The sequence below is a fragment of the Periophthalmus magnuspinnatus genome, chromosome 23, assembly GCF_009829125.3.
Source record: "Periophthalmus magnuspinnatus isolate fPerMag1 chromosome 23, fPerMag1.2.pri, whole genome shotgun sequence".
Taxonomy (NCBI): Eukaryota; Metazoa; Chordata; class Actinopteri; order Gobiiformes; family Gobiidae; genus Periophthalmus; species Periophthalmus magnuspinnatus.
The window spans coordinates 21,835,050-21,859,537 of record NC_047148.1 but is presented as its reverse complement, the minus strand read 5'-3'; the positions used below and the strand labels follow the sequence as shown (position 1 = coordinate 21,859,537).

General features: G+C 41.7%; 1 protein-coding gene across 1 annotated transcript in view; it reads right to left on the bottom strand.

Moving 5' to 3' along the window:
* LOC117391777 (astrotactin-2-like) overlaps window positions 1–24,488 on the bottom strand; it is a 305,935-nt gene that overhangs the window by 206,228 nt on the left and 75,219 nt on the right. Inside the window, exon 3 of the mRNA XM_055231621.1 lies at window positions 17,200–17,626. Within this exon, the coding sequence (XP_055087596.1) occupies window positions 17,200–17,626 (427 nt within the window). The remainder of the gene's footprint in view (window positions 1–17,199; window positions 17,627–24,488) is intronic.

Sequence of the window (24,488 nt, the reverse complement as noted above, 5' to 3'; positions counted from 1 at the left end):
CTGGAGAAGCTGGAGGACGTGTCTCGGGTGAGGGAAGTCTGGGAGTCCCTGCTTAGACTGCTACCCCAGCTCCAGATAAATGGACGGATGGAGTATGGTCCTCCAAGTGGTACGGGCTTCATAAATGTACTGTCAGATGTGTACTTTTGTTGTACTTTATAAGGCTGTGTACGACTGTGTGTGAATCTTACAGCACTTACATTTGATTTCTATTTGATTCAGTTTGTCCGTACCTGATATCTGAAGTCTGAGACGGCTTTTCAAGACCGACGTGAAGTGAAACGCGGACAAAAAACTCACGACTAATTACCACGCATCAGTCACGGTATCACATTTTTGAGTTATGATTACTGTGAGGAAAAATATTGTGATTTTATGATTATTGACCAAAAAAAAGAAACACTGCCGTTGCATTTTTATACGATATATACCATATTTTTTCATATTATTATTAGTAGATAGTACTTTTGCGACCACATGCTTAATACTTTCACTTTCAGATTGCAGTTTAAGTCTAAAGTCGCTCCCGTGCTGCACATTTTGTTTAGTGCCATGAGCCTCGTGATGCTTCTGGACGCTTTCTGGACGTCTTTATTCCGAGGACACTGCGTTTTACCTTTTCTTAGACGCCGTGGACGATTATCTCGAAGATGTGGATCGCAGTGACTTTGGCTGCAACTTCACGACGACGGGATTTGCATATTAGATTTGTTATTGAGTGGATGTTCTTTTGGACTTGTGCCTTTCATTGAGGCGGAGAGTGACACGCTGGGCTCCGTGCAGACACACACACACACACACACAAATACAGCGTTGCCCTCTGCGTTGCACCTTGAGAAGTGTTTCTGTGGTGTACTTTAGGTTCTAAACTCTATATTTAACCCATTACAGCCATAAATATTTGCAGTAATTCAAAAACTGGTTCATCTTGACGTCTTTCTGCACACGCCCAAGAGAAATGCCACCAATAACAGGAAATAAGGCGTCGTGTAGTTGTGCAAATGCTAATTATATATAGGTATATGAATGCGTTTTGTCCGTCCAGAGCTTCCGTAGCTGCCGTTTTGTTTCAGACTTCAGCAGTTTGATTATTCTTCACTGTGTTTGAGCCCTCTGGATTGTCGTTTGACCCCGTGCACTTACCTCCCTGTGAGTCTTGTGGCTTTATAACACGTTGGCTCACTCTGCGGACTCATTTGCGGCACTTCATTTAATTTGCGGTATATGTTTGCGCTGAACTGAATGACGCTAGCGGTGCTCACGTGTCTATGGAGTTTTACATTTAGCTTAGCGTGATGCTAATGGGCGGTTTTGCACACGTTGGGCTGGTGTTGTGCACATGCTGTACTTTAATAAGCTGCTGTGTGGAATGTGTAAACGTGACTGTAATGTGCAGGTATTTTCTTTTATCCTGTGTTGCAGTTTTACAAAAATCCACTCCGTTAAATGTCTAACACAGCGAGAGGCTTCCTGGGCGTTATTGGAGAAGTTGTTTGCTATCTGTGGATCTAGCTCATAAATATTAGTGGAGACAGAATATTAAGTCATATTATTTCATTTAGATTACAGCATAAACGTACTCGAAATAAAAGAAAGTGCTTACAGTCAACAGTCTCCTTCTTCACTTAATGCACAGTACTGTATGTTTCAATGCAATTACTGAGTGAAAGTGGAGACAACAGCTCCTGGTCCAACTTATACCTGGACAGAAACAGATACGTCCTGCTGACAGCGGCGGGAGTGGTTCTGTCAGCAGAAAAGTGAAGGACTGGCTACAGCAAGAAAAAAGCCAAATGAACCAGTGTAGGCCGAGAGGGACTAAAGCGCTGATCCAGCTGAGGGGAGTTACTGTCGGTCAGAAAGTGGACCCTTTGACCAAGGCTCTGGGTCCATAAATAGTACTTGACCCCTGTTTGAGGCAGGATAGAGGGGATATTTGCCTCCTCCCAGTTGTAAGACTCGCAGACACAAGGCAGCGATTTCCTCTCTCCTCAGCACTGACCTGTGGCCAGAGGCAGGTTCAGCTCGGAGTACACTGCACACACAATCCTCACTCATACTCCAGCCGCTGCAGATACATTCTTCTTCTTCTCTTGGGTCAAATTGAACACTAAAAATAGAGATTCGGGAGAATAGTGGCTCATTGCTTTGGAGAAGTACCTGGAGTCGATCTCTGAAGTTTGCCCTGAAAGTAAAACCCGGGACACAATCTTTAATTTGACATTTTTACCTTCCAATATCTTACTGCTTATTACTAAAAACACTCAAATTCACTGAAGCATAACCACTCAAGATTGAAAAAAAAAAAAGACGTGGCAGCGCATTGGACAAAAACACATTATAGACAAATGAAAGGCACTGGAATCATGGGCGAGTAGATGCTAGTTTTTATTGCTCTGCTCATTCGCCTGGTCTGAACCGCTGCCTCGCGTCTTGACAGCGTGACTGACAGCACTCCAGACACAGCTCTATTTACTCTGTCCTTTTCGTGTCATGGATTAGGGAACAAACAGCAACAGAGGAGACTAAAGGAGAGGAAATGCGGGTTCACCTGGATACAAGCCCCACAGCGGTTTATTAAAAGTGGAAAAGTGTGAACCGGCTCGTCTTATGAGGCCGTTTCAAAGAGGTTCAACGCTGAGACTCAAATGAACACGATATGTTTTACAGAATAATGAATGAAAGTCATGATTTACATATGAAAGATGTGGTGATGGTGGAAACAAACAACGAAATTGAAAGAAAATTAAAATAAACTTCTGCAAAGACGGTGCTGGGAGGAGAAGTGCCCTTAAATGCGCCTTTCGAACGGTGCATTTAAGAACACTTACGTAACTTCCGGCGCGACGAGTGCTGTCCCGTTTCATGCACCCGACGAATTTCAGTCGAAAATGTGCCCTGTGCTTCCATGAAGATCGACCGTACCCCAAGCGTGCACCCGAGCAGACTTCGCGCACTGCTAGATCCACCTACGCAAAAAAACAGACGAAGTACGCTACGCAATACACGTTTAAATGTAAGTCGTGGTTTACGTCACCTGCAACAGTGCGACAAGAAACTGTTAAAATGTGAGTAAAGATGAAGTGAAGTCCTGTTCATTTGGGTTTAATCTCTGTGTAACTGACCAAACTTTGCGCGGAATTATCCCTTACACTTGTATTTTAGTGTAGCTACCGTAATGTTTAATATTCGTCCTTATTTAAGAATATCGATTTGTCTTTAGGGAGCGACGAGCAGACGGCGGAGAGGGGAGAATGTGCACTTATTCTCTGTAAGCGCACAGACAGTTTGCGCCGTGTCCCATTTCTGCACAAAGGCACTACATGGAGGAATACACTTCGTCAGCCAGGTACTTCGCACGGCACTTCGAACGGTTCATCTAAGGGGACTACGAACGGTGCGTTTGGTGAATCGGGGCACGGCCAAGGGCTGTGTGAGCTGATCTGAATGGGGAAGTGGAGGGCGGAGTTTAAAACGTGTTGGCTGAGCGATGATCGGCTGAGCTGAGGCTATCGTAGCTGGACAGCGCAGATGAGGCAGAAGGGAGTACTCTTGCAAACTGAAGCTGTAGCTGGTGAAAAAAAACAAGATCTGGAGAATGGCAAACCGTGTTTATTGGCCAAGGACGGTGTATTTGAATGAGCATAAATGAGACGATTCTTGTGCCTGAGTCATACTTGGCATAATCATTCATTATGACTCAGGCACAGCTCATTGGACCAGACGTGCAAACAGAAACTGTAAACTCTAGGTGTGTTAGCTTCAGTGTCGTTAGCTCCTCCCTTCAGACAGATATAAGGCAGTGTCCAGCAGTAATCTGACCACAACTGAAGAAGAAGCGGCTTGGACGAGCAGATGTGCAGTTGACAGATTTTATACTTTTTGGGGACAAGACTGAAAGCTCCGAGTCCGATTTAGCACATTTACACAACAGCACTGTACTGAGTGACTCTGCCCTTTACAAATAAACTCCTAAAGTACTTGGTCTAATGCCCCTGCAGGTGAGTCCATTAAAACACGACCTCTCCAATACAACACAGCAGTTAGTGTGTAAATTATGACTAAGCTGCATTTTCTGCACTCAGCACCCTTTCATGTCTCCTTCCTGTGTACGGAGGCATTCGCTGTGTAGGAGCCAGAATAAATGCTATCTATAGCTCGCCTCTTTGCCATGGGCCAGGATAAAATATGGATGTGTCGCAGGGCTCCGCTGCAGCAGAACATGCAGAGCAGAGCGGTGACCTCTAAGTGCTCCAGACAGAAACTACCTCCTGTTAGATAAAAACACATTATCATTGGACAGAAGACTCCTCACGCTACACAGTTTTTTAACAAATGTTTTTAACTCGCACGGTACTTGAGAGGACAGCGACCTAAAAATGTACGCATGAATAATTCCATAAGTGCAGCCCGAACGGAAGCACCTGAAAGTCAAAATGTAAAGCTGCGAGCAAAACGTCTCTGAGGACTGTACACGTCACGTTTTATGGTTTTTATTTGAGGAAGAGTTTACCAGTGCTCGTGCGAAACTAAAAATGTAGAATTTGTTTAGCACAGCCATGTAAATTTCAAGCTTTGACTTCCTCAGCTTTCCTGCTTCAAAAAGATTTTCTCCTGTTCTTGTTTTTCTTTTTTGCCTTTTGAAGTGAATTCTTGATGCTGTTAAGATGTTGTTCATGACAGAATTACAACATCAAATATGTTTGTTGCCAAGGATTCGTGTTGAACATTTCTCAGGCTGCTTCGTGTGAATACTAGCAGAGCACGCGCAGTACTAGCAACACGCCAAAGGGTTTGTAGGAGCTTGGGACAGGTTAGAGTAACGCGGGTTTACTTTACTTTGACTTTACTTTGACTTTACTTCCGGCGTTGGCGAGAGCAGCAGCTGGTTTGCATTGTGCTCCTCTATTTTCCAGAATTTTTCTACTCTTTTTACTTCTTACCCTCTTTGTTTGCTTGGCACTTTTTGTAAATAGTGTGTATTTTCAGAAATGCTGTGTTTCTGTTTAGTTTCAGTTTTTCTTCTGTTGTATTTTGCCAAATTTCACCGGCGCGATGTGCGTGGGACCGCGACCACCCATCGTTTACACCAGAGAGCAGCTGTTGGCACTACGTGGGTCTATCGTTCTCCTGCAGGTTGTTTTTTTTTTTTTTTTTTTACCATTTTCCTTCTGTTTCTTTAACTGTGCGGTGCAATACTGGAATTTCCCCACTGTGGGACTAAAAAAGGCAGATCTTATCTTATCTTATCTTAAATGTACGTCCTTATTTTACGTTTTTAAAAGCAGGTGCTCCAGCTGCGAACACTGAAAATAACGTTTATTAGAATATGAACATCGCAGGATTTTTAGCATTTCAATCAAATACATAAGGTCACAGCAGCACAGCTCAAAGATAATCAAAAGAATAAAATTAAATGGAGAAGCAAAAGGAAACTCATTAGAAAAAAAATAAAAAAAATAATCCAAGGCTTTCAAACTCAAATATGCTTTCCATCCTTTTTTGTCATTTCTACTGTAAACCAAACAATTTAAAGTGACAAAGTGCAGTTTTCTGGAGGTGGCACGTTTCCTGCACGTTTCCACGGACATCGGTTAAAGCCACACTTCAGAACATTCACAGATATTTCACGCCGTGGGAATATTACACTCAAAGGATCAACTTCCGATTACGTTTTCCATCCAAACGAGTCGGAGGAGGCGGTTTTCCAGGTCACACGAGCGCTCACAGTAAAGACACACGTCATTCAGTTATTATAGTTTTAGATTAACACAAAAACAACGGATTTTTTCGCTAAAAAGTTACACGGTGGGGGTTTAATTGAATTCAATAAAAGGTATCTTGTCCACTGATTCTTCTTTTTTTTTTTTTTAAGGATTTATACAGTCAATCTAACCACAGGTCGATAAATGCAAATACAAAATTAATTCAGTGGGCAAATGGGCTCGGGAATATTGGAGAGCAGACATTATCAGAGATGTATTGACCATTACACATGGGTGACCGGCCAAAACCACACTTCAAAACAGCCTCATAAAAGTGGATTACAAGCTGGCATGCGATCGACCCGCACATCGATCTGCTATGGCCTCGGTGCTCACAAACCCATCTCCACCGGTATAACTTTCTGTCTGCGTCTCTCATGCAGCCACACGTTAGATCACATTACACGGACGCCTTCTTTGATTCACGCTGGCTCTCGCTCTGTTCTTTGCGCTGTCTACACCTGCGCGATGGGCAGGAATCACAAAATTACAATTCCAACTGTTGAAAATATAGAAGTGTAGGGAAGAGAGTAAGGTTTGGGATTAAAATACATGCATCCATGCGAGTTCTTCTGATTATCCAGGGCCGGCGTCGAAGCAGTGGCCCCCAGACTTCCCCTCACTTTGGACACTTCCTCCAGCTCCTCCGGGACAACCACAAGGCGTTTCCAGGCCAGCAGAGACGTACTTCCTGCAGGGAGGTGTCCAGGAAGTGTCCGAAAACAAAAGTCTGAGCCACCCCAGCTCCTCCGCCTGACTCCTCTCCTACTCCAAGCTTCTCCCATGTGACTGAGCCCTACACCCTATTTCTAAGGAAGCGCCCAGCCAACCTGCGAAGGAAACAAATTTTGTCCTCTTGTATTCGTGATCTTGTCCTTTTGGTCATTACCCAAAGCTTAAATGAAGAGGAGGACCGCAGACTGACCAATAAATTAGCTCCAACAGTCCAGAGACCACATCACTACAGACGCTGCACCGATCCAACTGTCAATCTCACGCTCCATCCTTCAGGAACTAGACCCCGAGAGACGTAAACTCCTCCACTTGAAGCAGGTACTCTCCACCACCTGAAGAGGGCGCCACCTTTTACCGGTTGAGAACTACGCCCTCAGATTTGTAGGAACCGATTCTCGTCCCAGTCGCTTCAAACCGCCTCAGTGCAAATTCATGTGTGCGCGATTTATTTTATTATAAGATTTTATTATAAGTTTGCAGATTTAGGGCTGTATCATGAAAATATCTGAATCAAAACTGAGATTCTATCATTTTTATCACAAAATTTACACTTGGGAACACGTTGGGGTCCAACTAGAGGAGCTGGAGGACGTGTCTGGGGTGAGGGAAGTCTGGGAGTCTCTGCTTTCACTGCTGTCCCCGCAACCCAGCCCCGGATAAACGTACGAAAATGGACGGATAGATGAAAAATCAACACTTTTTCTTGTTTTTGATAAGACAAAATAATATTGGCTGGAAAATTGTGATTAATAATGAGGATATATATATTTTTTTCTTGTCATATCACGAGTCCTTTTCAAACAGCTCAAAACAAAGGTGTGGAGAGAGTGATATTCATTAAAAAGAAAGGTCAAGTTGAACCCGGTGACTCACTCTGACCCACGGAGGTTCTCATCATACGCAGGTTATTTTTTCCTTTTTGCTATTTTGCTGAACATGTTTCCACAGGACTCTCGTTGCTTGTCGTTTCTTTCATCCGTCTCAAAACCATTAGTTTCTGTTTGATTTTTCCTCTCGAGGTTCGCGACTTTCCATATCGATAACGTGTTGACATGGGAAACAGTCTCCGCAGGTGTCGAGAACGCCTCCGAAACACATTATCGACAACTCGCTGCCTCTGAAAAAGCCACAAGTAATAACAGCGAGGCTCTTTAACGAACTCCGACCTATTCCTCAAGTGGACGGAGAGGACGAGGCGTATACATTATTAATCGATACAGTACCTGGAGAATACTTGACTGTGATGAGCTCCATCTCTTTATCGCTCATCTGCTGCACCGTTATTACTGTGATAAACCGAGTTCATTTAGAGTTTACTGTGGTAATTATAATGATCTAAAACAAACATCTGAAACAAACGGCGCTTAGAATCTTCAATTACATCACCGCAGCATCTTTATTTTTGGAAGTTACAGTTACTTTTAATGAAAAACGTGTTTAAATCTCCGCCGTGTGGCCCAAGAACGGCTCAAATAATTGTTGTTGTTGTTTTATTTTGGATGTTTTTATTGTGCTCTTGCAAGTCCAGCTTATGTTCTGGGAAATGTTCTTCCTTTGGCTCCGCACCACCTCCAGAAAGTTACAGGGTGTTGCTTTAAAATACCTGATATCTCAAGTCAACTATAGAATAATAAAGTGTACTGCAGCCGAGGAAAACACGTATCTGTCATTAGTCAAATGGCTGCACATCACGAATAACATATTAGCCTAAAATATACAAAGAAGTCAGACAAAAATACATAAAGATATCAGGCTAAAATATACAAATATATCAGGCTAAAATATACAAATATATCAGACTAAAATATATAAAGAAATCAGCCTAAAATATACAAATATATCAGTCTAAAATATACAAATATATCAGTCTAAAATATACAAATATATCAGTCTAAAATATACAAATATATCAGTCTAAAATATATAAAGAAATCAGCCTAAAATATAGAAATAAATCAGAATAAAATATATAACGAAATCAGCTGAAGCTATACAAATAAATCGGCCAAAAATACAAATAAATCAGCCTAAAATGTACAAATAAATCTGCTGAAAATATACAAATAAATCTGCTGAAATTATACAAATAAATAAGCCAAAAAAATACAAATAAATCAGCCTAAAATATACAAATAAATCTGCTAAAAAAAATACAAATAAAAAAGCCAAAAAATACAAATAAATCAGTTTAAAATATACAAATAAATCTGCTGAAAATATACAAATAAATAAGCCAAAAAATACAAATAAATCAGCCTAAAAATACAAATAAATCTGCCTAAAATATACAAATAAATCTGCTGAAAATATACAAATAAATCTGCTGAAAATATACAAATAAATAAGCCAAAAAATACAAATAAATCAGCCTAAAATATACAAATAAATCTGCTAAAAAAAATACAAATAAAAAAGCCAAAAAATACAAATAAATCAGTTTAAAATATACAAATAAATCTGCTGAAAATATACAAATAAATAAGCCAAAAAATACAAATAAATCAGCCTAAAATATACAAATAGATCTGCTGAAAATATACAAAAAATCAGTTTTAAAAATACAAATAAATCAGCCTAAAATATACAAATAAATCTTCTGAAAATATACAAATAAATCAGCCAAAAAATACAAATAAATCAGTTTAAAATATACAAATAAATATGTCTAAATTACACAAATAAATCAGTCTAAAAATAGTTACAAAGTACTACTACTTAATTAGGTCATCATTCATTACTTAACAATCACACTGCTGACTTTTACTCGAGTTACATAACTCAAAGATACATTTTTAGCTTTTCCCACCTGCACGATCAGACGAGAAAGTGTCCTCAGAGTGTGGACAGTCCAAAGTGTGAATGAATGAATGAAAGAATCTATTTTTATTATTGTGTCTTGCGTACACCATGAACAAAATATCATAAAACACAACAAAGAAATGATGCAAACTTATAAAAATTAGAATTAAACACCCATTTGGTTTTCTTGTTGTCGACGTCGGACCAGAACATCTCAGAGCAGAGCGTGTCCCGTCTGGATCTTGTGTCTTTGTATAAGCTGCAGTTCACTTTCTCTGTTTGCCTTTTGCAGCAGATGAGGTTTTGTCATTTCTTTCTAAATTGTGAGCAGCACTTTTCACTAAAGGAATAATGAGAACCTGGAGGCACATCAGGTTAATCTCTCTCTATAGGTGAAAGTCTATTTGGTTTTCTCAATCTACAGAATTGAATATTAAAGACGAGGCTGTGTCTTCACGCTACTTAGAGCTGCCGTGTTTCTGTTAAAACTCATAAAACGTCACTCGTGCTGTCGTAGTAATGGAGTATGGCCCTCCTGGCCCTCCTCCACCCGCCTCCCTCTCCTCCTCGCCCGGTTCTCCTCCTCCTCGCCTGGTCTTCCTCCTCCACCCGCCTCCCTCTCCTCCTCGCCTGGTCTTCCTCCTCCTCGCCCGCCTCCCTCTCCTCCTCGCCTGGTCTTCCTCCTCCTCGCTCGGCTCTCATCCTCCTCGCCTGGTCTTCCTCCTCCTCGCCCGGCTCTCCTCCTCCTCGCCTGGTCGATTTATCTTGTTTTGTCTGATTTTTCCTGTTTGATTTTCCTGTTTGTTTTTGTGTGTATATCTCGGTGGCTGAGTGGCTCATGTCTCACAGCAGAAGGTTTGGTTCGATCCCCGGGTCGCCCAGGCCTTTCTGTGTGGAGTTTTTCATGTTTCTCCTCGTGTCTGGATGGGTTTCCTCCGGGTACTCTGGTTTCCCCCATCAACCAAAACATGAACGCCCTTCGAGACAACTGTTGTGATTTTGGGCGTTACAAAAATAAAATGAATTGAATTAAAGAAGTTGTGTTGTGGTCAGACGCTGCAGTTTTTATGTGAGAGGATAACTGAATGTGGAAGTTAAGGCGTTGACCTATAGCGCTCTCGAATGAAAACTTTTTATTTGCACAAAGGTTGGTCTTAATAACACGGCACGAGTATTTAATTAAACCTTTGTGTGTGTGAATTTAGAGGAAACTTATCCGAGAAAGTTCAAGAATGTATCGCACCGGAGTGAAAAGTAACTTTAGCTTTAGACGAACAAAAGTAAAAAACCTAATACAAAGCAGGTTTTAATGGACCTGTGTGTCTTACAAACAGAGACGATTGATCCAGTTTTGTAATCCACAGAAGCACAGAGCTAAAGGCAAAGTACGCACTACCGCTGATTTAAAAACAACGCAACTTAAGACGCCATTAGCCGCCAAATACTGACGACCCAAACACGAGTTATAAGTCATAGGGGTTTCGTTCTAAAAATAACCCGCAATAGGCGAAATCCGCGAAGAATCAGCTTTATTTTATGTTTTTTGTCTGTAAAACCCCTCACCACACACTTTATACACTTTTCTCACACAGGCATTGACATTTTCTCACATTTCTCTCTTGTTTAACCTCCTGAGACCCGAGCTCTTTCAGGACTTTATTTGCAAAAACTATTAAGTCCTTGAACACATACATTTTGTGTAAAAAACAAAATGAGAAAAAATAAATAAATAAATAAAATAAATAAATAAATAAATAGTAATAAATACAATAATTAAAATACAATAAAAATACCCCAAATAAATAAACAAATAAATAAATAAAAGAAAAAAAAAATAATAAAAGAAAATAAAATAAAAAATAAAAAATAAATATTCTAAACTCTTAGAAATATTCCAAATTGAACATGTTCTTGTTGCTGTTAAAAATTTGCACTGAGGCCTAAACAGCCCAAAAAGTGCTGTCCACAGATGAGGACACCGGGTCTCAGGAGGTTAAACACTCTCAAAGTTCAAACCTTCGTAGATTTTAAACAATAAGTACAGAATTATAGAACAAAACCAAAGCTCAAGACCTGTTTACATATAAACGTTTTCCCATACGGTTGTCCCTCGCTATATCGTGGTTCAGCTTCACGGTCTCACTGTTTTGTGGATTTTTTAAATGCAATTTTACATGTTTTTTTTTTATGAACGTGCATCGTGTTGTGCGTCCTGATTGGCTGTTGGACTGTAGACCATTGTCCATCAGTCTCCTCCGTGCCGTGTCTCCTGTCCAGTACAGAATGTGTTCAGACAAATTTACATAAACGTTGGATCGCGGTGTGACTCTGAAGTGCTGTACGTTTGCGATTTGTTTTCTCCCCGACAAAACCCACAATGTCGACGAAACGTTCTGCACCGACAAAGACGCCTACGAAGGTTTGAACTTTGAGAGTGTTTAAACGAGAGAGAAATGTGAGAAAATGTTAACGCCTGTGTGGGAAAAGTGTATAAAGTGTGTGGTGAGGGGTTTTACAGACAAAAATAGAGAATAATTGTAAAAAATAAAGCTGATACTTCGCCGATTTCGACTATTGCGGGTTATTTTTAGAACATGACCCCCGTGATAAACGAGAGACCTTTTAGAAATACTGTCGGTGCAGAACGTTTCATCGACGTTGTGGGTTTTGTCGGGGAGAAAACAAATCGCAAACGTACAGCACTTCAGAGTCACACTGCGATCCAACGTTTATGTAAATTTGTCTGTAAAAAAGCATGCAAAAGCGCACTAAAAACAAAAAACGAAAGGTGAAGTGCGATACAGCGAGGGACAACTGTACTGCAAACTGCTTTAAACTTGTAAAATGATGTAACGACAAACGCATTTCACACAAGCTGGAGTTCTGGATGTTTTTTCGTCGGCTTTTGTCGCTTTCTGAAGAAACCTCCAGCGGCTGCGTTTGTGATCTATGTGAAACCAACAAGCCTGTTTACCCTCGTGGTCACAACATGAGAGTCAAATGTTTTTGGACAAAATGTTTTCCTTAACCATTTCTTTTTGTTACATAAGTCTTTTTTTTTTATTACAATTCCCTGTTCTCTCACTCCCACAATCCGAAGGCGAAAAAACAGAAAGCTAAAAACATGGACAAAGCAGACTATGTTCATCGTTTTTGTAATCGTGACCTTGCACCTTCTGATTACTCACCAGATGAGTTTGTCGCTGCAGAATTAGACACGTTGCGTTCCATCAAAATCCTTCCCTGAACCCAAAGACTTTAGGAAAGATCGAAAGTGACAGTCCTCATTTGTTTAGCCGTGTGTGTAACAAAAGCTGCCGACGAGCTACGAGCGTAATCCCCGGGGAGAATCCGAGAGTCCGGCTCAAAGGGGTTATCGGTCAGCAAGGACGAACGTAAACCAAAGACGGGATTGGGCGACTTTTGAGGGGAAAATGGCGTTAAAGAACAGGTGGGATGTAAGCTAACGGCCAATGCGTTCAGCCATTTTTTTTCCCGAGGATAGGTCAGTTTGAGTGCGGTGTGTGGGAGTTCTCCGTTCTCCCAGCAGAAATGCAAAACGATACGCCAGAAATTGTGCAGCCGAAAAAACACAATGCATGAATGTGACCTTGGGAGTAATGGGGAACATACGGAGAGAGAACAGGGGATGGAAGAGAGAAACGAGAGCAGCAGATTTGCTAATTTGCAGTTTGGGAGGAGAAAGTACAAAATAGAGATGTGCATTTTGGTCGTATTGATAGCGATGGTCGGCTTGGGGCTCTTTAACAGGTCTAAAACCGATCCAAAATGCACTACGAAGTTTGGACTACACCGAAACACACCGGAGGTTTATTTAAAACGGCTCTCGAGTCGATGTTCACTGACCCATTAGAAGCACAAGCGAGTCTATTTGTTTTACGCCGAAAAGATACTTAATTAATAAGAGTGATTGCATTTCTTTTTTTCTTTTTTTTTTTTTTACGTATCTATTTAACTCGAAACCTTTTGTCGGCTGCACCAAGGACGACACCTGACGCGAGACGAAAGGAGAAATCAAAGCTCAGAAAACCAAAGACTTCAACCTTATCGACTCCACGCTGAGGGACAGGACGAACTGCAACTGCAAAGACGCCATGGCAACAGCTTAACGTAACGACGCGCGTCACGGAAAAAAAAACAACTTTATTACTTGATTACGCCCGTTTTAACTCAGAACCAGCTCTTTTCTTTGCTAATGTTTAACCTCACAGCTCAATTATCATTTATCACGAGGTAAATTAGCCTTTGCGGTTGCCTCGGTGTGACCTGTAAATGAACACGGAAAAGAAGTGGAGGATGTGGGTTTTATTTGAAGGACACGTCTGATACGGGAAATAACACGTCTGACATTGAAGGGAAAATGAGAGTGAATATTTGGAGCTGAACGTATAATTGAGCGGCGAGGTCAGTAAACAGGAGGCTTTGTTTATCCATTTTGGTTTTATTGACTCGAGTTTGTTTGAGGAAGTTATTGAGGTAGATTTATAGACCGGGGGCATTCTTGAAGCTACGTTTCATTTATTAAGATATTTTCTTTCAATGAGGGCAGAGCGCGAGCCACTGCAGGACGAGCTAATACATAAGCATTGTTGCTCATTTGCGGAGAGGCGAGCAGAGGAAGCGTGGCCCTTGAGACATCTGTGGTTTGACTGAGCGTGTTGAAAATGTGTAATTAATCTAAGGAAAAGCAGCATATATTTATTCATAATGCAAATTAAAACACAGAAGACATATTTTTCCCTGCCAATTCAATCAGTATAGGAATAGGATTTGTACATTATTGTGCCAGACTGGCCTCAGACAGTCTGCTCTTCAGTTTCTGTTCGGAGTTGGACGAAAACATGCAAATTGTGCCGAGTGAGAATCATGTCCTGCTGGTTATATTGTTTTAAAAGTTACTGATTTTAGTTTTAAGTCACAGTAAGTTTAGTTCACTTATGGTGGCCGTAGATAAAGTTGTTTTTCAGTAACATCCTAATTTTTGAGTTTTTGTCAACGCTACAAACTGTCCTCGTTTACTCGATTAAGTCCAGGGGCCACACTTTTTTAACGTAAAGTGAATTGGAGCCAGAGTCGACGGAGCCAGAAGTGCACCCATGATCACTTCCTGTTTGGAAGGCGGTGGCTAGCAGGTTAGCTACGTCTGTTTATACAAATATAACAGTGGTCCCTGGTTTATCGCGGGGGTTACGTTCTAAAAATAACCCACAATAGGCAAAATCTGCAGTTATTCTCTCTGTTTTTGTCTGTAAAACCCCTCACCACACACTTTATACACTTTTCTCACACAGGCGTTAACATTTTCTCACATTTCTCTCTCGTTTAAACACGCTCAAAGTTCAAACCTTCGTATTTAAAAAAAATAAAAGAAGTACAGTTTTATAGAACAAAACCATGTTATTTACCTCCTTGAAGATTCATTTATTCCGTGATGTCGCCCCCTACAGCCGCGGAGCTTCTACCTTCCCTCAGCGTGTCCAGAAGTCCAACTTTTTAGCATCGTTAGCATCTTCCTCGACCTTTTGGGAGCGAATGTAGGTGTCTTTGTCGGCGCAGAACATTATTCTCTATGTTTTTGTCTGTAAAACCCCTCACCACACACTTTATACACTTTTCTCACACAGGCGTTAACATTTTCTCACATTTCTCTCTCGTTTAAACTCTCTCAAAGTTCAAATCTTCGTCGGCGTCTTTGTCGGTGCAGAACGTTTCATCGACATTGTGGGTTTTTTGTCGGGGAGAAAACAAATCGCAAACGTACAGCACTTCAGAGTCACACTGCGATCCAACGTTTATGTAAATTTGTCTGGAGACACGGCACGGAGGAGACTGATGGACGACGGTCTACAGCCCCTTAGCCAATCAGGACGCAGAACACAACGCACGCTCGTACGATGTAAAAAAACACGCGAAACTACACAAAAAAATCCTCGAAACAGCGAGACCGCGATATAGCGACGGACAACTGTATTAATAAGAACAGCCAGGTTTATAAGGAGCTTAATAAACTCTTTTTACATAGATGATTTTGTATTTACTTCGTCGTAGCTAAACCTGAAACGACGACGCTAACACACCGAGCCGTGCCTTCCATTCCGCGCCAACCGTTCCCGATAAATGGACACTCACAGCCCACTGTTTCTTTTTGACAAATGCGTACTTTATTATACCCAGGCGCACCGACTTTGTCCTTGTCTGAAGTCGAGCCAAGTCCATTGGGTCACACACTGACACATATCAACATCTAATAGAGCAGCTAATGTCCCCTGTCACTCGACCTCTGCACATTACATTAGACGACACCATTACTTTAGCGGCTGACACTTTGTACTAGAAGTCAGGCCAAATATAAACAGATGCTTTTACTTTGGTGAGTGAGTACGCTTAATGACTATGCGGCACTTTAACGTTGTCAGTGATGCATTAAAGTGCGTTGTGCAAACTGCCTATTTTTGACAAACGGAGGCAGAACAGGCTGTGCTAGGGAACACGAGGAGAGCTGACCAGAGCTGAGTGAAGTGTCCAGGCCTGACCATCTGGGGAGCTGGCACTGTGAGCCTACACGGATGTACAAATCAGACTGGCAAATGGGGGACAGGACAACCGCTGAGGACAACACATTTTCACATTTTCTCCTGTGTGGCTCAAGGCGGAATAATAAGGAACAGGAAGCGTATTTTACATAATAATTCTTGACCAAAAATGCAAAGCAGATGTCTAAAGATTGATGCAGAAAGTTTTTTTTGACAGTTTGAGTAAATCTAATGTCCCAACAATATGTTTTATTGAATATTTTAATGCATAATTTAAATGCATAATAAACAGGAAATAATAAATGACTGGAAAAACACCACACGGGCATCTGTTTTTGAGTTCTGATTAACTAACTAGCCAGAGTGTATTAGCAGCTTGAAAAATAGGCAGGTATGAGGATTGAAAAAGACATAAGTGTTAGACTGTAATCAGAGCATTCAAACCTGTTCCATCTGCTCGTTATCTGTGGTTTTAACGAAGGAAAATTATAAACTGAGACGTAAAACTGATGAGGATGAGGGGTCAAAGGTCGGATTTTTTAGAGTCAGGTCTCTGCTCTGGCTCCTGTGGCTCAGAGAATAGACGAAAAGCACAAGTCTCTCCATGGACCAGCACCAAAAGAACAGATGTGAGAGCCACATGAGCCGTCTCCCATGAGGAGGACTAAACCAGGACTAAACCAGGACTAAACCAGGACTAAACCAGGGCTAAACCAGGGCTAAACCAGGACTAAACCAGGGCTAAACCAGGGATAAACCAGGACGAAACCAGGACTAAACCAGGACTAAACCAGGGCTAAACCAGGACTAAACCAGGACTAAACCAGGGCTAAATCAGGGCTAAACCAGGACTAAACCAGGGCTAAACCAGGGCTAAACCAGGACTAAACCAGGACTAAACCAGGACTAAACCAGAACTAAATCAGGACTAAAGCAAAACTCAAGCAAGACTAAACCAGGACTAAACCAGGACTAAACCAGGATTAAACCAGAACTAAACCAGGACTAAACCAGGATTAAACCAGAACTAAACCAGGACTAAACATGGGGGATCAGCGTTTTCAGTTTTATGTCTTCCTGACGATGTGAGACAGGCCTCTCCTCTACTATGACGATAGTAAATCCAGACTCCAAATGGTTCTGTTCATCTGTGCATACAACAGAAAGGGTTTTATTCTGCACTTTTCTCTTTTAATGTTCATTTTATGTTGATCATTTTTGCTTTGATTTGTTTGTATTGTGATTTTAATGTTTTTCTTATTGTGTAAAACACTTTGAATTACTTTGTGTACAAATTATGCTATAAAGAGAAACTTTTCTTGCCTAAAACAAAAAAAAAGTCATACCTTGGGTGTCGAAATTCCGCTGTAAACTGTTTTCTTGGCACATTCTGTCGCCGTGTCCCCCGATGGTGCCGTAGTCGTCCTGCACCTTCCCGTCACTCAGCTTGTTGTGGATCTGGTTGGGCGTGGAGTTGAACGAGGACATTTGGACGTTCGGATCGTCGTCGTCGCAGTCGTAGTCGTCCAGGATGGGCGTCTCTCGGATGGGCATGCCGATGACCGAGCTGCCGTGTTGGTGGGCGTTCCTGGAGCCTCTGTAGCTGTCCCTGCCCTGCGGCCCCAGCAGGACGGAGGGGATGTAGTGGATCTCGTGCGTGGCTTCGGTGCTCGCGCTCTTCTGAGGAACCCGGCGACGTTTGCACCAGCGATGACGGGTGTACAAGACCAGGGTGAAGAGGAGGATGAGGAGGAGGAGAGCGATGAGGCCTCCCTGTAGATAACACAGACATGATTTAGTGTTTGGAATCATTTTAGGCGTCAGAAGAAAGTACAATTTAAAATGTTCTTGGAGGGAATATCTGTGTAATCCCTCAATCGTCCAGGTCTGATCCACTGGACAAAAAGTTGTAGGAGTGAAGACGTTTTGCTGCTTGTTCTTCTTCTTCAGTTTTGGTCAGATTACTGCTGGACACCGCCTTATTTCTGTCTGAAACGAGGAGCTAACTACTCTGAAACTCAAAACACCTATTGTCCGACGCCCCATTGACATCATCTACCCCCTATCTATAACTCCACCCTCAGACTTAAAGCAAAACAAAGAAAACAAAGAACAAAATAGGGCTAGCCAGGATGCTAATAGGTGTGAAATCACTCATTAGCGGCTTGAATGCTATGCTAAGTAGGACTCAGGCGCACTTAGGGTAGCACAAACTGTAAACAATACCATTAATTTGGAACTATAAGCCGCTACTTTTTCCCAAGCTTTAAACCCTGCGGCCTACACAATTCATATATTTTTACTGGCTAACGGCCACCGGGGGGCGCTCTCTAGCAGTAAACACAAAAGTGAGACAGACGTGGGTAAAGATTATGCGCTGAAGAATACAGAAGTTTTGATTTTGAACTGTCATTTCGCGCTTCATGCACACAGCTTCATCATGGAAAACACCTGAAGAAATGTGTCAAAGAAGGAAATAGAGCCACCACGCGTAAGTTTGACCGTTAAAGAAGGAAATAGATCCGCCACGCGTAAGTTTGACTGTTAAAGAAGGAAATAGAGCCACCGCGCATAAGTTTGACCATTAAAGAAGGAAATAGAGCCACCGCATGTAAGTTTGACCGTTAAAGAAGAAAATAGAGCTGCCGCGCGTGAGTTTGACCGTTAAAGAAGGAAATAGAGCCGCCGCGCGTAAGTTTGACCATTAAAGAAGGAAAAAGAGCCGCCGCGCGTAAGTTTGACCGTTAAAGAAGGAAATAGAGCCGCAGCACGTAAGTTTGACCGTTAAAGAAGGAAACAGAGCCACCGCACGTAAGTTTGACCGTTAAAGAAGGAAACAGAGCCACCGCACGTAAGTTTGACCGTTAAAGAAGGAAATAGAGCCGCCGCACGTAAGTTTGACCGTTAAAGAAGGAAAAAGAGCCACCGCACGCAAGTTTGACCATTAAAGAAGGAAATAGAGCCGGCGCGCGTAAGTTTGACCATTAAAGAAGGAAATAGAGCCACCGCATGTAAGTTTGGTATTAAGGAAACGATGGTGTGACGTTGGAGGCGGCAGCAGGAAGAACTTAGTCAATGTAAAAAGACGACAAAAGCTTTCAGAGGAAATAAAAGCAGATGCCCCGTGTTGGTGCTGTTTTATTTTCTAAACGTGCAGGTGTGTTAATCTCGTGTTGATGTCGTGTTGGTGCCAACTTTCAGATACAGTTTGAAAAAAAAGCATGTCTTAAATAAAAAATCTGTAAAAAACTCAGTGTACCGTCGTCTTTCTGTGTAAATATCTCATGTTACAACAATATCTGTAACATGCGGCTTATATTCAAGTGCAGCTTATAAATGTACAAAATGCATTTTCTTTTCAAATTTAGCTGGTGAGGCTGGTAGTTTCAGTGTAGTTTGCTTCTCTCTGAACACAGACATAAGGCAGTGTCCAGCAGAAATCTGACCAGAACTGAAGAAGAAGCAGCCAAACGTCTTTACTCCAACAACGTTTTGTCCAGTTGATGGATTTGATTTTTCTTTTCTGTTCTTAGAGTGAACTTAAACATGCATTTGAGCATTTTTGACACTGGCATCATTAAAACAAACATGTATATTAGCAATAATTAAATAACATACTGTCTAGAACCAGAGGGAGTTCTGAGAGTGTGAGAAAAGGTTTAGGAGGACAAAAAAAGTAGGGAACCACCGATTTAGAACGACAAATCTGGTCTAAATCACGTTCTATCTGGTTGAATAAGTAGCAAAACATTACGAAAGCATCAATATTGTTGTCAGAGGTGTAGAATATAGCATTTTAGTAAACAAAAATATGAGGTTTCACATTCACAACACTTCAGCAAAGCCCCCCATCATCTAAAGTTACACCCCACCTACTAAAATTCTAAACTTCGTGTTCGTTCTATTGTGTCCAAAAACCACACACTCGAACGTTCACAGCAGCCAGTCTAAAAAAAGTAATTTCCCCTTGTATCAAATCATCTAGAAGCAGAGCTGCACACACCACCGGTCCATGTGGCCTTGCTGGTGCCCTCTGTTTCAAGCTTTTTCCCCCTCCTCAAAACACTCGCTATGATCTCACAACAACAGCCCTGGCATTGCTTCATGGTTCATTCAATTTCTTGCCACCAGAGAAACATTCAAGTCCCTGCGATTACATTTCAGGTCAGATCTGCGCCGGGAATGGGAAAGAAAGGCAGAGCAGGGCCTTCGAAAACAGAGGCGCAGTGGCTTTTATACACTCCTGCACGTTTATAAAGTGTCTGAAAATCAACTATATTTATTGATTTTAAAAAAACAAACTTGATATTTAATGTTTATGCTGAAGACATTGAGCACGCCTTTCACGCCCAGAATATGACTTAAAGAAGACGTACTGTGCTTGTGTCTGTAAATATAGTTATAATCGATGACGCCCGTGGATCGTTATTATTATTTTAAATTGCAATATTCATCAAACGACTTAATAAAAGAAAGAAGTCTGCTCATTTCCGCGTTAGAAAACTGCGGCGTCCAATGGGAGCTGACGTCGGCGTAAACAGTAAACATCATCAGAGCAAAGAGTCTCGCGGCGATTAGCAACTCAATGGAAAACTGTCGAGTATCGCCGAAATTTAAAATTAAATTCGAGAATGAAAGAAGTGCAGGGCAGTGGGCGTGTACGTCACTGTGAGGGGCGTGTACGTCACTGTGGGAGGCGTGTACGTCGCAGTGAGGGGCGTGTACGTCACAGTGGGCGTGTATATCATAGTAGGGGGCGTGTACGTCACAGTGATGGGCGTGTACCGGTGCAGGTTATGAACGGGAGTTGATCATCAATATGGCGTCTTGAAAATAGGCGATGGTTCAAAAGTGAGACAGACGTGGAGAAAGATTATGCGCTGAAAAAAAGTCATGTTGCGCATTTGCACAGCCTCGTCATGGAAAACAAACAAAGAAATGCATCAAAGAAAAAATAGAGCCACTGCACGTAAGTTTGACCATTAAAGAAGGAAATAGAGCCACCGCACGTAAGTTTGACCATTAAAGAAGGAAATAGAGCCACCGCACGTAAGTTTGACCATTAAAGAAGGAAATAGAGCCACCGCACGTAAGTTTGACCATTAAAGAAGGAAATAGAGCCACCGCACGTACGTTTGACCATTAAAGAAGGATACGTTTGACCATTAAAGAAGGAAATAGAGCCACCGCAGGTACGTTTGACAATTAAAGAAGGAAATAGAGCCATCGCACGTAAGTTTGACCATCAAAGAAGGAAATAGAGCCACTGCACGTACGTTTGACCATTAAAGAAGGAAATAGAGCCACCGCAGGTACGTTTGACAATTAAAGAAGGAAATAGAGCCACCGCACGTAAGTTTGATCATTAAAGAAGGAAATAGAGCGCATGAATCACTCCAGATACAAAGTGTGGGTCAGTGAGAGGAAACAAATACAACGCGGTTTAAATTTCTGAAAAGTCGATTCAGCAGAACAGATCTTGCTTTAAAAAACTGGCACATTACCTGCAGGATCACATGGAAATAAAAAGTTAAAACCAAACTTCGGAACACTCTCCATGGAGATACATATGTTTAATGCCATACTGTGGAAGATTATATCAAGCACTTTTAACTAACTTCACTTTTTGTGTTATTGTTGCTCTTCTTTTTCCTGTAAACTGTTTAAAATCAACCTGTCGAGCAACTGAAGATGGAAATTAGCCACAGTGGCGATAATAATCTTTGCATATTTATATTTTTTAAATGTTTATGAACATGTTCTGCCCTTTTACAAATAAATAAAATAAGAAAATAAGATGCAAGGCCGCTCAGAGTAAAGTTTCAGCGCTATAAAACCAAACCAAAATAATTAAAATGATAAATAGGATGAACGCGCTTTGATTTTAGTCTATTTTTTTGGCTAGAAAGTTACACACAGGAGCTTTAACTACCCGTACTTCATAAAAATAAACTGGTGGGATGTGTTTTTTCGGTGTAAAAACGCAGAATCACCGTTAAAAATAGTCGTCTTGAAGCTGGCACATACCACACACTGCATCACCACAGTATAATCAATATAAACAGCACGGGCGCCCATTCATCACCGCATTTAAAATTCCATCTATATGTAGGAAAACAAACCGGCTTCAAATTAGAAATCCTGGACTGCCGGCTGTCCATAAATCACAATCTGGAAGCGGGAAGCACGGGGACGACTGGTAGCGCCCACCGACTGCATTCATCTTGAGCGGGGTGGCAGCTTTTGCAGAAACACACTGCCACAAACTCCCTTTAGCCCCACAATCGCACATCCAGTCCCCGTGAAGAATGAAGCCCGTGACAGCTTATGTTTCATTTTGGAGGCAGAGTGATAATGCACTGACATTCCGTGACTCTGCAGTTTCGCTGAGAAATGGCGATGTAAGTCTGGCATTCAATAACGCGAATACCAGCCGGATAAAAATGTTGTTCAGCGTCGTTCAAACCTTTTCCTCACAAAAAAATGATCAGCGAATTTACAATACAATGCGACTTTAGCTCCAGCTGTACAAATTATACGCCTTTGAATTCGAAATATTGGTGCTTTTTTGTTGTTTTACGGCAGCGGTACGTCTAAAAAGTTGAGGCAAATGACGCAAAAAGTAAGTGTCTAAGTGTCTTGCGTAAGGACACAACTGCAGAAGGTAGTAGAGACAAACTGCCCCACAAACAGCCACGGTTGAGTGTTGTTTGGAGCGGGTTTTCCGAGGATGTGGATCGAGAAACGGCTGCGGTGTCACGGTGATCGCTCCTAAATCGGTTGCGTTTGTGTCTAAAAAAAACGAGTTGAGAAGAATCGGAGTCGGTTGAAGCCGTAAAGTTCCTGGTTAAGCGTTTATCTTTCTGTAACCGTGTCCATAACGTCCTTTTGTCAGTGCGTCGCGTTATTCCTGGACACTTCCCTCCTTTCTGTTCCCGCCTCTTCTTTCTATTACGTGTCTTGCTCAATTCCCCCTGATGTTTGATCACATCTATTCTGCCTTTTTGAGCACAACGGCCATATAAATTCACAGTGGCAGATGTAGCCATGAGGGGAAATTGGTTTTCTGTTCATCTCCAGACCTACAAATCCCCCGCCTCGCTTTAGACCTAAGTGAAAGCAGCTGGAAGTCCCATAATTCCCTTCTCCTCTAGTATGTCTTTACCGACTTCTGCCTGATTATTTTCTTCTTTGCATCGTATTGAGCTGCACCGCTGAAAAAGATGCTCTTCGCCACAACATTTACGTGAATAGGCGTCTTTTAAACCACTTTCACCTCGTTCACGCCCGATTCTTCAAGTGAAAGTGTCGAGGTGTTTTTCTTATATTACATTTATGTGCCATCATTTACTTTAAAGGTGCGCTATGTAACTTTTCTGGAAGAGGTCGGCAACTCTTACACTGTGGCTCCTCGCGGCTTGGGAAAATAAATTATAAGTATTTAATTAAAGTGGGTTTTATTTGTGTTAATTCGTTTTTAATTGTAGTTCGAAATTGGAAGATTATTGTGATCTTGAAATATTAAAATAAAAATACTTTCCCATTATTTTCACAAAAATAAGCGTCACACTCACGGGAGCCGGTTTACCCATCACCGACACCGATATAAACACGAATAAATCTGCGGTTGGAGTCGTGTGGAGGTTCAGATCCACATTTGTCTGTGAGCAGCTTTTCTCCATCATGAACTATGTGAAAAACAAACGTCAGGCCTCACAGACACAGCCACAGTCCTGAAACGTGAAACTTCAGACAGACGCAGACGCAGACGCTGCAGAGGGTCAAGAGCAGACGTCACATTAACCACAGAAAATATTTATACAGATATTTAGCGAATACTTTAGTTTTTGTAAAGTGTAAAGGTAAAAAAACAACAATATATACAGTGTTATCTTCATTTTAGAGAAGTATTTGTGGCTCTCAGTGTTTTCTTTTCCGTGGAAACCAGCTACAAATGGGGGTTAAAGGTCACGACCCCTGGCCTGGTCTGTTCCACAGTATACCATTAATATATAAATCTCCATGGAGACAAGCGGTCGACATCACCGGGCTAAGTTGCAGGTCACATCTGTGGAGAGACGATGCTCAAAGTAAGAATGGGTCATTTTCAAGTTTGTTTTTCAGCAATAAAAATGTCTGTAATTGGTTAAATCCAATAGAAACATGTTTAATGCCAAACTGTGGGACTTTCTCTGTAAAACAATAACGCATCCATAGAAAAGTTAGCATTTTGTGTTGCGTGTTGCGTTTTAAAGGTGCACTACTCGTTAAAAGGTAAAGCCAGACCTGGACGGCTGAGGGATTACACAGATTTACTAAAAGGTTTTATTTTTACGTTAAAGGACAGCGGTTTGTGCGAGCGGCAGATCAGCTGTGACCTCCACACTCGACCTCTGAGGACGTAATAGCCTGGTAAATCCAAACTGAAAGAAGATTTACAGTCTGGTCACAACATTCTGAGACTTAGGCCAAACGCAGAGCCGTCCAATCAGGTGTGTTCAATTTAAGCACACGTGAAACCGCTCAAGATCATTGGTGTTGAGCGGTTCCACGTGACTGAACCGGGATGAAACCGAGACGAAACCGGGACTAACGCAGGACTAAACCGGGACTAACGCAGGACTAAACCGGGACT